Here is a 14315-nt window from a genome sequence, read left to right on the forward strand (position 1 = left end):
CCATGGAAGATGCCACCATGTTACCTTTTCTCCAACAACACCCGGCTGGCCCACCATACCCGGTCGACCCGTCGGACCCTGTGCGACACAAAAGGCTTCAGAATGCGGAGCAGCGGCTTGAATAAAAATGTACTACAGGACGTACCTGCCCCCCAATTGGCCCTTGAGCACCGTTGGGCCCTTGCTGCCCTGGTGGACCCTGAAACCAGACACAATCAGCTGATGTGCAAAATCATAGAAAATGGATGCCAGCTCACCATCAGTCCAACATGTCCACTCTCGCCCTTTTCCCCCGGGAGGCCGGGCATGCCCTTGGGGTGGACGACACATCAAGGATTAGACGGTGTCATCTTACCTGACTCCTTTCTTCACATCTCACCTGTAAACCTATCGGCCCTGCCAGACCCTTGAAACCGCGGAGTCCTTCGTCTCCTTTGGGGCCATACATGCCCTGCTGGCCCCGGGGTCCCACCACTCCATCCACACCCTAAAAAACGCACATACACACCACATGGTATGCTTCTTTTATTCTCATTGAAAGGACATTTGGCTTCACAAAACACTCGGCTCTTATTCTGTGGAACCAAAATGAACTGTGACCCCACTTTGTACTTTATTTTTTTCTTTGGAACATCTCAACAAAGAATTTGATCTTCACTGATTATGATATGATATGCTGCTTGATGCCTGTACACATGAAAAAGAGGAGAAAAACAATCTGACTCACAGGAAGTCCCGGCTGTCCGATGGGCCCCTGGGTGCCAGTGGGGCCTGGAGGGCCCTGTGAGGGAAAAAAAACACTCATGACCTTTTCAACATCCTATTTTATCTTAAAGGGAAACTGAACTTTTTTGGAATTGTGCCCATCATTCCCAATCCTTATGTGAAACATTAAATAATAAAATAATAAAATAATAAAATAATAAAATAATAAAATAATAAAATAATAAAATAATAAAATAATAAAATAATAAAATAATAAAATAATAAAATAATAAAATAATAAAATAATAAAATAATAAAATAATAAAATAATAAAATAATAAAATAATAAAATAATAAAATAATAATAATATATATTATATATATGTGAAACAAATATTTCCTTCCTTTTTCTGTGCATTCTAGAGTGAGAAAACATGAGCTAGCTAACAACGGATGTCATGGGAAATACCTAGCCTTAAAAGCCCTAAAAAGGTGACTTGTATATTAACCAAGCTACAGCCATATTGTTATTGTAGCAGCTAACATGGAAAACAATGATGGGCAAAATTCCCCCAAAAAGTGCAGTTCCCCTTTAACATCCCATCATCTCATCTCAAAATCTCATTTTATCATATAATCTCATCTCAAGATTTCATCCTTTCATCTCATGTCATCATCTAATCTCAACATCTCATCATGCCATGTCATTTCATATTTATATCTCACATCATATCATCACATCTCACTATATCATCATCTTATCTCATTTCATCATCTTATCTCATCATGTCATCATCTCATCTCATAATGTACACTCACAGATTCCCCTTTGTCTCCTTTACTGCCTTTCTGACCAGATCCTCCTTGCTCTCCCTGTGGACACACACACACAATTACACACACTTTTTTAATGGAAATAATACAATGTATACACCCATGCGCGCACACACACACACACACACACAAAATAATAACAATTATTATTATTATTATCATTATAACTTAAATAATAATAATAATTGTTATATTATTGTTGAAGTTATTTATTTATAATAATAATAATAATTATTATTATTATTAATCATTATAACTTACATTTTAATAGTTATTATTATTATTATAAATACATTAATTAATAACTTAAACAATAATTATTATTATTATTATTATTTAAGTTATAATAATAATAATTTAAAAAATATTTGTAAAAATAAATTATATTTTTAATGACCACCACGGCCCACCAGGGGGCCGCGGCCCACACTTTGGGAATCACTGTCCTAGAAGAAAACAGACAATTGACCTTATCACCGTCGTCTCCTGCTGGTCCTGGAGGGCCTGTACCTCCAAGCATGCCTGCTGGTCCCTGTTCTCCATCCTGGCCTGAAGGTCCAATCGGACCCTTGTCCCCCTGGAACCCACACAAAGACACACACACACACACACACACACGTCACAGCAATTCATGCAAGTGCATTAGCATTGGTAGCAACAAGGTTGTATTCCAACAAACAGATTTTCATTACTGGCTCGCCCTTCTCTCCTGTAGGTCCTGGTCCTCCGACGGCTCCGGAGCGTCCCGGCTGTCCAATGGCACCAGCTGGTCCAGGAGCACCTCTCTCACCGGTTGGTCCCTACAAACACAAAGTCCTGGTAATCTATTGTGTTTGTTGGTCTGTATTCATTTGGATGGAATTGTGGAACTTACAATGGCACCTGGGGCTCCAGAAGGTCCTGAACCTCCTTTCAGACCAGGAGGCCCCTGTGACACATGAAACGACTGTGATGTAGGACACAACTCCAATTCTTTAGACGTTTGTTTGCTGTGTGTAGTAATGAGGTTACCATGACTCCAGGGGCTCCTCTGCTCCCCCTGAAGCCTTTCAGGCCTGGGGGACCGTTCTTACCCGATGTTCCAGGTGAACCCGGATCACCCTAAGGACCGATGAGACCTTATAAGACTACTTAAGCGATGATCGTTCCGTGTGAGTAGATTTTAGAACCCACCTTTGCACCTTCCTTGCCCGCTGATCCAGGCAAGCCGTGCTCTCCGGGTACACCTGGCGCCCCTGGGTGGCCTCGGTCCCCTGTGGGGCCAGGTTCACCTGATTTACCCTGGAACACACAAATAAGCATTGACTTAAAAGCAAGCAAACATCACCACAAAGACGTTGTGGTGCAGATCTGAGTTTTTGCACTCACCTGAGGGCCCACCACCCCCGAGGGTCCTGGGGGTCCAGTCTTCCCTTGGAATCCCTTCATTTAAAAACAAGATGGTGAGCATCGTGCTGCGGTCGCAGTCATCATTTCCTCGCTATCACTTCTGCTAAACGGCTTTAGTCATCTGGTATCATCTGTCCCCACTTACCGCCTCCCCTCTTTGACCCGGGTGTCCCGGAAGGCCGTTTTTCCCGCCTGGACCCTGCATTCACAGGTCAGGTTAAAGAACGGTCCAAGCGATGACGTTTCTATGAACAAGTCACACAAGATGGGAACTCACAGTCGCTCCTTTGGGTCCAGGCTCTCCACTCCTGCCTAACGGCCCTTGTGGTCCCTTCACAACATATTCCGATCAATCAATACATCGACCAGGTCATCAATTCACCCAAATTCTTACCCTCTCGCCTGGTGATCCTGGGGGTCCATCGTTTCCAGAAGTACCCTGAGAAAATGTGTACAAACAGAGTAAGTAAGTGAAGTTATAGTTTCAAAAGCGCACAACGGGGGTCAGCTGACCTTTTCACCAGATTTCCCTGTAGGTCCCCGGGCCCCCCTGCCCCCACGTGCACCCTGAAAGGACAGTTTGAATGCACGTTTACTGTATAATCTCAACAGCACTGATTAAAATGGGCAAAGCACTCACGTTTGGACCCCTCAGGCCCGCACTTCCTGCTTGTCCTAAAGGACCCTGGGTAAGGACACATAGAATGGAATAACAGGAATATTCAAATATTCAAATTTTGGACTCACTTTTTTGCCTTTCTCTCCAGGTGCTCCCACTGGACCGGGGAAGCCAGCAGAACCCTAAAACAGGACCTCTCATTAGATCCCATTAACAACAAATCCTAAATATTTTATAGCAATTAAATGTTTTTACTTTTGGTCCCAGTCGTCCAGGATATCCCGGTAGTCCAGGCACTCCCAGTTTTCCCTGAAAAACAGCAATAGTCGTCCAAAAGTTTTTTCCTGTCACTTTCTTAGCCTTTCACTCTGTACCTTCTCCCCAGGGGTGCCCACGGGGCCGGCCTCTCCTTGAGGCCCCATCTGTCCTTTGGGTCCCTCGGGTCCATCTTCCCCACGCCCTCCCGTGGCACCGTTGTCTCCCACGTCCCCTTTGCCGCCCATCTCACCCTTGGCGCCGGGGAACCCGTCCTCCCCCTGCAAGGCGGATGGAATGTTAGCAGCCATGCCGTCCAGTCCAATGAATTGAAAATATTAAAAGAGAAAAACGTTGGAATTTAACAAGAACAAGTCAGAAATTTATGAGAATAATGTCCCTTTAGTAGCATAAGGTTGAAGTATTCAAGAAAATAGATTATTTACTATTTTACAATAAAAAAAATACATTTTAGAAATTTAGGTTGCAGAAAAAAATTATATTATGAGAATAAAGCAACATCTTATGGGAATAAAGTCATAATATCACAATAAGAAAATTTACAAGAAAACAAAATGCTTTTATTTTAAAAACAGCAGAAATTGGAAAAAAAAGTGCTGTAATTTTAAGAGAATAAAGTCAAGTCTTAGCAGAAAAAAAATCATATTCTAACAAGAAAAAAAGTTAAGTTTATTTTACGAAAATAAACTTGGAATAAATAATGTCACTTCAGTAGCATCATGTAAAAATATTAAAAAAGAACAAAGTTGTTTTAGAAATTTAGGTTGCAGAAAAAAATTCTATTATGGGAATAAAGTCAACATCTTATGGGAATAAAGTCATAATATCATAATAAGAAAATTTATAAGAAAACAAAATGCTTTTATTTTAAAAACAGCAGAAATTGGAAAAAAGTGCTGTAATTTTAGGAGAATAAAGTCAAATCTTAGCAGAAAAAAAATAATATTCTAACAAGAAAAAAAGTTGAGTTTATTTTACAAAAATAAACTTGGAATAAATAATATCACTTCAGTAGCATCATGTAAAAATATTAAAAAAGACAAAAAGTAGTAATACGAAATTAAAATGAAGCTCCTGGAATGCTAGCAACAATGGTAACCAACCCAGACGGCGGCTTGGATGTGTCACGTGCACGTGTACGTGCACGGAGAGTGCAAGCCTTGAGGATAGCTCACCTTCTCACCTTTGCTGCCCTTTAGTCCCCGGACTCCATCTGCCCCCTGTCACACAGAAAGCCACACAGAAGACGTGACGAGCTTAGCCACTGTTCATGAGGCAGCTAACTCCATCTCAACAAACCTTTGAAAAGTAGACATGCATGCTCGAAGACAACTAACATGTATCCCACTGGCACAGTGACTCTATCTTCACTAGCAAAACTTTTTTTTTTTGCTTACTTTTTTATCTTATCCTTTACAGAATAAGTGCACTTTTGGGGGTATTTTGCCCATCACTCACAATCCTCTTTTCTGTGCATTCTAAAGATAACAAAACAGCTAAAAAAAAAAAAAAGAGGCGGCAAATTGATACACTTAATGGGACGCAGCCTTTATGGTGTTTTTTTTCAGAAGGCTTTTTAGACAGAATGGGTGTGTCCTGTTGTGTGCATTAAGTTGCTGCCTCTTTTTTTATCTGTTTTTATATCTTTAGAACACACAGAAAAGGGAAAGACCGGTGTGTTCATGTCTCACATTTTAGGATAATAAAATAATAAAAACCTAGCAAGGTCACTTGTGTTATTTTTGAAACAAAAAACAAACAGGGTATTCCCAACCTTAACTCCTCGTTGTCCGGGGTATCCAACGGGCCCCTGCACCCCCATGGGACCCTACAAGCAAACACACACATTTAGGACATCACTCAAACTGGGGTGCATAGTAATTATCGGGCGGATGTGGCGGAATTATGATGTCATATACGTGTGTCAAAGTTATGCTTGACTCACAAAAAAGCGTCTTTTCTCCCTCTTCTAGACAGGAACTGATATTTTCCTGAAACTTTCCTGTGTTCTACTGCTGATTACTAAAAAACGCAAAAAGGTAGAAACTAACTTTTTTTCTCTGGTGAAAGACAGGATTCTAATCTTTCAATCGATAGGTTCCATGTTTATTAATACACAATATTCTGTGAGATAACATCTACTGAAGGGGTTGTCTTTTGAAAAATGTCTAGGCTGGACTGAGTTAAAAATAGCTCTGATAGCCCATAATTAAGGCAAAATGACCTATACTCTATGGGTGAGCAAATCAAGCGCTCCTTTTTTCTCCTTTTTGTTGTAACTTTTCCCTTTACAAAAGTACAAAATGTTTGCCAGAGACCTCCATGGTGTCACATCGACTGCTTGGAGCGTGTGCCCGAATACAGTGCACCTTGCTGGGCCACAGCAGGTGGCTCCTCCCCCTCTATACCCTGGTTCTCCTGCTAGTCGTCATGCGTTATTAGTTATGTTATGATATTTCATTACGACCAATCAAGAGGTACAGTTAGCTGGTTTATGGACTCTTAAACAGAGACAGGGGTAAAATGAGGCTCATCTTACCGGCAGTCCTTTCTCCCCAGGAGTACCTTCCCTTCCTGGATGGCCCTGTTGACATAAGAACACGCTCGTTTTGTTATTTGGGAGTGGAACGGTTCCTGCCATCAATGCAGTCTCATTGTAGTCTCATCCCTACTAAAGAGGTGATACTTTTATATACCATGTGACCTTCCTCTTCCTCATGTGGGGACTTGAGGTGGACTGCTAGGTTGGAAACATGAGAAAAATGTGTACTTACTGGAGGCCCGTCATTTCCAGCTAAGCCCTGCATCCCTTTCTTCCCTTGTGGTCCCTATGGGAACAAAGACCGGTTAATTCCTGACTCCCAATCCTCGCGTCTTCTCTCGTACCTTGTCTCCAGGCATCCCGACTAACCCCTGAGGACCAGGAAAGCCCTGAGGGAGATTTGGAGCTTTTTTTAGTCTTTTTTTTTTGTCTGACTTGAGGTGTGTGTGTGTGTGTGTCTTGTACCTGAATCCCAGGGTTGCCTTGCTGTCCAGGTGCTCCGATGTCTCCCGGGCCCCCCTAAGACACACAATAAAACCACAACAACAACAACAACAACAAAACAATGACAGGACATCATGTCGCCATCGGGCTTGTTTTCCCACTGCAGTCAAAATACTCACAATGTTCCCCTTTGAACCCTGGACCCCATCTACTCCCCGAATGCCCTGCAAGGAGAAACTAGGAGATGAGTATTTTAAAGTGTGTGTGTGTGTGTGTGTGTGTGTAGAAGAATACTCACTGCCTGACCAGCGGGCCCGGGACGACCTCTGGGGCCATTCATCCCCCTTGGACCCTGTAATACATATTATATCCAGTTTTGTTTTTTAACATTCGTCATTGATAGAAACTTGACCTCCTCTTTAAGCCGCCCTAGCTCTTCAGCGCTCATTAGGATTCCCAAACAACTAGCAGAACACTCACAGCATCGCCTGGTTGGCCTCTCGGTCCGGGCGGCCCCTCGGAACCCTGAAAACATCAAAAAAGGTCAAAAAGGGGCAACAAATCCCACACTTTGCCCCCCCCCCCCCCCCGAAAAAAACGCCCCAATTTCTACCTTTTCTCCAAGCTCTCCTGCAGCACCCACCGACCCCGGCTTCCCCCTGTCACCCTGCAAAGATGGCAGTTAATGGACTGTCCTTCTGAGCGTAGCCTTCCTCCATGGGCTTACTTTATGTCCTTGGTCTCCGGGAAGACCAGGCAAGCCGTCGAATCCCCTGTCCCCCTGAGACGACAGTCGGTTTTAGCCAGAACCTGAAACGTGGTGACCACCGAGTTTTCCTCACCTTTGCGCCTGTCTCTCCGATAGCCCCGCGTCCGCCGTCCGCCCCCGCTCGACCCTAACACGCACACAAACATTAGCGGCAGTCTTGGATGGGAACTAAATCTTTTTGTCAGGTCAAAGACACACCCTTTTCCCAAGACGTCCGTTCTGTCCTAGAGCTCCTGTCGCTCCAGGCAGACCCTGTTGGGGGGACACAATGTTGATATTATTCTATTTATGATTATATATATTAATTTGATTATATGCTCACGGAAATATGTGTGAGATATTAGTATCATTTGAAACTATTTACAAAAAAAGTGTGTTGCCATGGCAACCGTCTTGCTTACAGGTGGTCCCATTTCTCCGCTGTTCCCCTTCAGGCCTGGTGGACCCGGTCTGCCCTGGGAAAGATGGCGGGTACTTTTATCCGCACGTCGAATATGAATGCTCGTGGCTGATTGCAGCAACTCACCAGTGGACCAGGTCGTCCTCTGAGGCCCAGCGGACCAGGAGGACCCTTCATAGACAACTTGTAAGAAACAGGAAACAAAGAACAGATGATAATTCAATATGTAACTTTATTTAACGTATGCTATTTTGTTTTGCGTGACGTATTTTGGCACCTTGGTTTGCTGCAGGATAGCCTGAGCCTGAGCCTCCTGCGCCGAAACGACACCACCTGATTTTTGATCCCCGCCTGACCGAAACTGCACAAATGAACACACGTAAAAGACTCAAGACTCTACTGCTGATTTCTTTAAATGATGCGTTCAAGAAATCCAGGAATTTGGACAACACTTTCTGCTGGGGCAAAAAGCTGGGGGAAATGAGTCAGCTAGCAGACATGTTTCCACCATTCATTCTGGGTGCTGGAGCCTATCCCAGCTATATTCGGGCGAAAGGGCACATATAGACAAACAACCATTCACACTCACATTCATACCTATGGACAATTTGGAGTCGCCAATTAGCCTAGCATGTTTTTGGAATGTGACAGGACACCAGAGTCCCCAGAAAAAACCCAGGCATGCACAGGGAGAACATGCAAACTCCACACAGAGATGGCCGAGCAGGGTATCGAACCCGGGTCTCCTAGCTTGTGTGGTAATTTCATTCATTCATTCATTTTCTACCGCTTATCCTCACAAGGGTTGCAGGGGGTGCTGGAGCCTATCCCAGCTGTCGTCAGGTGAGAGAGAGGCGGGGTACAGCCTGGACTGGTGACCAGCCAATCACAGGGCACATATAGACAAACAACCATTCACACTCACATTCATACCTATAGACAATTTGGAGTCGCTAATTAACCTAGCATGTTTTTGGAATGTGGGAGGAAACCGGAATACCCGGAGAAAACCACGCATGCACGGGGAGAACATGCAAACTCCACACAAATATGGCCGAGGGTGCGTTTCCGCCATATGAATGTAAAATGTCGCCCTTTAAGCAAACATGTATTTTCCGATCTTTTCTATGGACTGACAACATATTCTCAATTCATTTCCTGTTACCGGTAAGACCATGATGTTCCCTGGTGGTCCCGGTATGCCGTCAGCGCCGTTCTGGCCGGGCAGCCCCGGGGGGCCCTAAAGGGGGCCCACACAGACAAGAACATTTAGGGGTGCAATGGCGGCACTTTAACAACAAAGACAGTACAATCCTGACCAGTTCCCCGGGGTCTCCTCGAGGTCCCACCGGACCCGCCATTCCGGAAGGGCCCGCCGGTCCCTGCACATTCAAAGTAATGTTAGCCATCACTATTGGTGGAACAGGTTTAATGCTCGAAAAAGAAACCAACCTGAGGTCCCAGGGGCCCGTGTGGACCAACTATTTGTGTTCCCTAAAAGCATAAAACACACAAATGAACCTTGAAGTGACACATTAAAAACCAGAAGTACCACTGTACCATGAAGTATTGTGGTTAAAAAACTCAGTGGCAAAGTTCCTGGGGTGGGCTGCTCAGAGTGTGTGCCCGAATACAGTGCACCTTGCTGGGCCACAACAGGTGGATCCTCCCCCTCTATACTCTGCTTCCCGATAGTAGCCATGTCATGATATTTCATTAAGAGTAATCCTCATTTATTCCACTCCTTCTTACCCCCTGGTGTGCACAAACCACACCAAGGGTGTGTGTGTGTGTGTGTGTGTGTCATTCTTACCACTCCCAAATAAGCTGGCTCTCCTTTTTCACCTTTCTCTGGTACATACTGATAGAAAGACAAGGAACTCTGCTTTAGCATCATCTCTATCGAGGACCCCCCCCCCCAATAGGCCACAACATTAGGTACACCTGCACAGTCTAATGAGGTCCAATGGAAGACTTGCATCCAAAAGGTTCTTCTTCACTTTTATCTAAAGCCTACTTTTGTCATTTTGTGTTTACAAAGATGCATTCAAAGACATCTTGTTGATATGTACTATACTTGTCACAGGTTTCAGTAATGTTACACTGTTGAGATAATGACCACCATAGGAAGTAAAAAAGAAGTAACTCTCCCTATGAGTCTGTACTATGTCTCATTTTCACTTATTATCTCGACCATATTGGGTCATATGGGTGTAAAGGTGACTATAGGGGTGTTATTTCATGACTGGAGGGCTCTATTCATCTTATAAAGTGGATTTAGAAAGTGGTCAACAGGTTTTCTATGTCTTATTTTCTTTTATTATATCTACTATGTTGGGTGATGTGAGTTCAAATGTGACTGTAGGGGTGTTATTTCATGACTAGAGGGCTCTATTCATCTTATAAAGTGGATTTAGAAAGCGGTGAACAGGTTTTCTATGTCTTATTTTCTTTTGTTATATCTACTATGTTGGGTGATATGAGTTCAAATGTGACTGTAGGGGTGTTATTTCATGTCTAGAGGGCTCTAATCATGTTAAAATGCGTATTTTGAAAGTGCTAAGGTTTTCTATGAATATACTGCCTATTATTAGCCGAGATATGTGCATATTTAAAGGGGACCTATGTGCCTTTGGAAGTGAGCCATGAAAGAATAAATGATGAAGGAGCATTTTGGAAAAGGTGCAGATTCTGGAAGATCTAGAAAGCTTTCTGTGCGGGTTATGGTGTGTAGCTGCTCTATAGGAGTCCACAACCCAATACAACGGGCCCAAAATGAGCATAATAGGTCCCCTTTAAGCAAATGTAATGTAATTTGAAGGCGGTAGGTGGTTTTCCATGCTCTAACTATGTCGGGATTCACATATTATTGTCAAGTCAACAACCAGTTGACCACAATAAACAAGGGACGGCTGCCATTTTTTAATTGAGAAAATGGTTTGGAAACTAGAACACTTTGGAAGTCAACCAGCGTCACATTGCGCTGCACACTTCCATTGGATCTTATCAGAGTGAGTACCTAATAAAGTGGCCACTGATGGCTGATACCTGCGCGTTCACACCGTATCCTCCTTCCCTCTCTGCCGGCCTGTAGCGCTCATCCACTTCTTCGTCTTCGTCTTCGTACTCGTACTCGTTCACCTGGTTGGAATCTGTCGAGTTGTCGTAGTCCTCATACTCGAAAATCTGCTCCGACACACAGCAACAGTGATTGACACGAGGCAAACTAAAGGAGGCAACGCCATCGCACGACATCTCACCTCGTACTCGGTGGCGTTGGGGCCGGCGGCCACCGTGGAGACGGACATGTCGTCGTAGAGGTCGCTGAAGTCGTAGTCCTCCAACTCCGCTACCTCGTGTTTCTTTGGCGCTCGCTCCTCCTGGGAACAACGTGAGGTCGTTTGTGACCTTATTTTACTCTGGTCCAATCTGCGCTACTGTATAATAATCCCTCCTTTGTAGTGGTTAATTGGTTCCAGACCCAAGTGTGATGAGTCAATATCCACCAAGTAGGATTCCTTATTTATAAAGAGAAGATAATATTTGGTCAAATACACTTTTTAACATGATATGACCCAATATTGTAGACATAATCAAAGAAAATAAGACATATAGAACATACAAAACATGTTTACAACCTTCTAAATACACTTTTTAAAAGATGATTAGAGCCCTGTAGAGATTAAATAACATCTCTATAGTGACCCTAACACTCCTCTTACTCAATATGGCCGCACATTGTTCTGTCCATCAAGTCTGGTGCTTGTGTTTCTCAGCCGCCATTATAGTAGCATTACTGACACCTAGTGACCAGTGTACAATACTACATATCATCACAGCCTTATATTGAACGGAATCTAGCCATTTTAGTGCTTGAAAATACTTCATTAAGGCATATGCATTTATATGCAAGTCATAGGCCATATTCAACCACAAAACAGGATGATTTAGTAATATGCCCCGCCCCGCTTTTACTCATGTTTTAACTGTGTATTAACCAATGAATGTTGTATTTTGGTGTGTCTTCTATTCTGTTTACTTGCTTTATTCAACTTCATTCTCCTGTAAAGTGTCTTTTGAAAAGCGCTATACAAATAAAATGTATTATTATTATTATTATTAATATATATTGAAAAACCATGATCCAGCAAAGCTGCAAAATTAGCAGAGGGGGGATTACTGTAAATTTTGCCCTGCTTCCTTTCATTGTCTCTTTGCTCTCACCCTTCCCACAAGTCCCAGTGGCGTTCCCACTGGTGTGAGCACAACAACAAACTGAGAAAGCATCCTGCAGCGCTTTTGAGCTGAGAGCCAGCCCGTAAATCACACAGCAGTCAGCGGAAGAGTATGTGTAATGTTTGGAAGTGTAAGGATGAAAAAACAGCTTTGGGTGTTTTTACAGTAAGAGGGAACGAATAGCAATAATGGGGAGGGGCTCTTGGAAAAATAATATGCCATTCTATGTAGTTTATGTATATTGATCCGTATTTACCTGCGTTATTGGGACAAAATGCGGTCGACAGCTGGTAAATGTGTTTTTATGCAAACATGCATTTTTTTTTTACACCTCATTCGTGTGGATGGATATTTTATTTATATCGGAGTAGATTTTTTGTATCTATTCATTCTGCATTCATTTCTGATCATCTGTGGATACGCGACTATGGTTGTTTGTCTCAGTGAAGTCGTTGTTGATCAACCACCTCTCCGTCATTCTCTCAATGTTTGGGTAAAAGCTACACTATTTTATATCAACACAAAAACATCACAACTTGTGAGCTGATGATTTGCAGCTGTGGAATGGGCAGATGACGCACTTCCAGGCATGCTTTGCTGTAGTTAAAGTGATGACTGTATTATGCCTCTTTAAGGTGTTAGGGTATACAGGAAGTAGAGGGCATAGAGGAAGTAGAGGGCATAGAGGAAGTAGAGGGTATAGAGGAAGTAAAGGGCATTGAGTAAGTAGAGGCCATAGTGAGAATAGAAGGCATACATGAAGTAGAGGGCATACAGGAAGTAGGGGGCATATTGAGAATAGAGGGCATACAGGAAGTTGAGGACATATTGGGAATAGAGGGCCTACAGGAAGTAGAAGGCATATTGACAACAGAGTGTAAACAGGAAGTAGAGAGCATAGAGGAAGTAGAGGGCATATTGGGAATAGAGGGCATACATGAAGTAGAAGGCATATTGACAATAGAGTGTAAACAGGAAGTAGAGAGCATAGAGGAAGTAGAGGACATATTGAGAATAGAAGGCATAAAGGAAGTAGAGGGTATAGAGGAAGTAGAGGGCATACAAGAAGTAGTAGGCATAGTGAGCATAGATGGCATACAGGAAGTAGAGGGCATAGTGAGCATAGATGGCATACAGGAAGTAGAGGGCATTGAGGAAGTAGAGGACATACAGGAAGTAGAGGGTATAGAGGAAGTAGAGGGCATGCAGGTAGTAGAGTGTATAGAGGATGTAGGGGGCATACAGGAAGTAGAGGGCATAGTGAGCATAGATGGCATACAGGAAGTAGAGGGCATAGTGAGCATAGATGGCATACAGGAAGTAGAGGGCATAGTGAGAATAGATGGCATACAGGAAGTAGAGGGCATTGAGGAAGTAGAGGACATACAGGAAGCAGAGGGCATTGAGGAAGTAGAGGGCATAGTGAGAATAGAGGGCATACAGGAAGTAGAGGGCATTGAGGAAGTAGAGGACATACAGGAAGCAGAGGGCATTGAGGAAGTAGAGGGCATAGTGAGAATAGAGGGCATACAGGAAGTAGAGGGAATAGAGGAAGTAGAGGGCATAAAGGAAGTAGCGGGCATAGAGGAAGTAGAGGGTATAGTTTGAATAGAGGGCAAACAGGAAGTAGAAGGCATAGTGAGACTAGAGGGCATACAGGAAGTAGAGGGCACAGACGAGGGAGAGGGCATAGTGAGAATAGAGGGCATACAGGAAGTAGATGGCATACAGGAAGTAGGGGGCGTGTATGTATCTGTCTCCAGGGTAATAGCAGCTTAGCAAACACCCATGCATTGTACTAAAGAACATAGGGTCATCAACTCCAACCACTATCTCACTCACAGGCACAAGGCATGCTGGGAAGCCCTTATACGCTGCAATATGTTGTTTCACCATGAAAGTTCGAATGAATAAGAAAAACAAAGGCGGCCATTATAGCTAGAAGCGCTACTGTACTGAGTATTTGACTAATAAAGGTTATGGTGTATAAATCATTGTGGATTAGTCTGGGTCGAAATACTCAATCTTTTTGTCAAAGCTGCCTCTGAAATATTTAGTTTTTTTTTTTTTCAAGTGACACTTTAGATTTACGACATCCAAC

The 14315-nt window shown here is 43.3% G+C and overlaps 1 protein-coding gene across 1 annotated transcript in view; it reads right to left on the reverse strand.

The window, feature by feature from the left end:
* Positions 1-14315, reverse strand: part of LOC131138728 (uncharacterized) — a 30597-nt gene that overhangs the window by 5566 nt on the left and 10716 nt on the right. The window contains exons 7-48 of the mRNA XM_078793586.1: positions 11239-11358; positions 11027-11164; positions 9792-9839; positions 9431-9472; positions 9298-9360; positions 9144-9218; positions 8256-8339; positions 8105-8161; positions 7980-8033; positions 7777-7830; positions 7652-7705; positions 7537-7590; positions 7423-7476; positions 7290-7334; positions 7108-7161; positions 6989-7033; positions 6831-6884; positions 6710-6754; positions 6598-6651; positions 6363-6407; positions 5598-5651; positions 4999-5043; positions 3922-4083; positions 3803-3856; positions 3676-3729; positions 3569-3613; positions 3442-3495; positions 3323-3367; positions 3206-3259; positions 3074-3127; positions 2908-2961; positions 2713-2820; positions 2551-2640; positions 2414-2467; positions 2232-2339; positions 2009-2116; positions 1525-1578; positions 728-781; positions 380-487; positions 258-311; positions 146-199; positions 25-78 (exon numbers count right to left, since the gene is read on the reverse strand). Of these exons, the coding sequence (XP_078649712.1) occupies positions 25-78; positions 146-199; positions 258-311; positions 380-487; positions 728-781; positions 1525-1578; positions 2009-2116; positions 2232-2339; positions 2414-2467; positions 2551-2640; positions 2713-2820; positions 2908-2961; positions 3074-3127; positions 3206-3259; positions 3323-3367; positions 3442-3495; positions 3569-3613; positions 3676-3729; positions 3803-3856; positions 3922-4083; positions 4999-5043; positions 5598-5651; positions 6363-6407; positions 6598-6651; positions 6710-6754; positions 6831-6884; positions 6989-7033; positions 7108-7161; positions 7290-7334; positions 7423-7476; positions 7537-7590; positions 7652-7705; positions 7777-7830; positions 7980-8033; positions 8105-8161; positions 8256-8339; positions 9144-9218; positions 9298-9360; positions 9431-9472; positions 9792-9839; positions 11027-11164; positions 11239-11358 (2760 nt within the window). The remainder of the gene's footprint in view (positions 1-24; positions 79-145; positions 200-257; positions 312-379; positions 488-727; positions 782-1524; positions 1579-2008; positions 2117-2231; positions 2340-2413; positions 2468-2550; positions 2641-2712; positions 2821-2907; positions 2962-3073; positions 3128-3205; positions 3260-3322; positions 3368-3441; positions 3496-3568; positions 3614-3675; positions 3730-3802; positions 3857-3921; positions 4084-4998; positions 5044-5597; positions 5652-6362; positions 6408-6597; positions 6652-6709; positions 6755-6830; positions 6885-6988; positions 7034-7107; positions 7162-7289; positions 7335-7422; positions 7477-7536; positions 7591-7651; positions 7706-7776; positions 7831-7979; positions 8034-8104; positions 8162-8255; positions 8340-9143; positions 9219-9297; positions 9361-9430; positions 9473-9791; positions 9840-11026; positions 11165-11238; positions 11359-14315) is intronic.

This window comes from Doryrhamphus excisus, linkage group LG9 (genome assembly GCF_037039965.1).
Source record: "Doryrhamphus excisus strain RoL-2023G ecotype Guam linkage group LG9, RoL_Dexc_Guam_v1.1, whole genome shotgun sequence".
Taxonomy (NCBI): Eukaryota; Metazoa; Chordata; class Actinopteri; order Syngnathiformes; family Syngnathidae; genus Doryrhamphus; species Doryrhamphus excisus.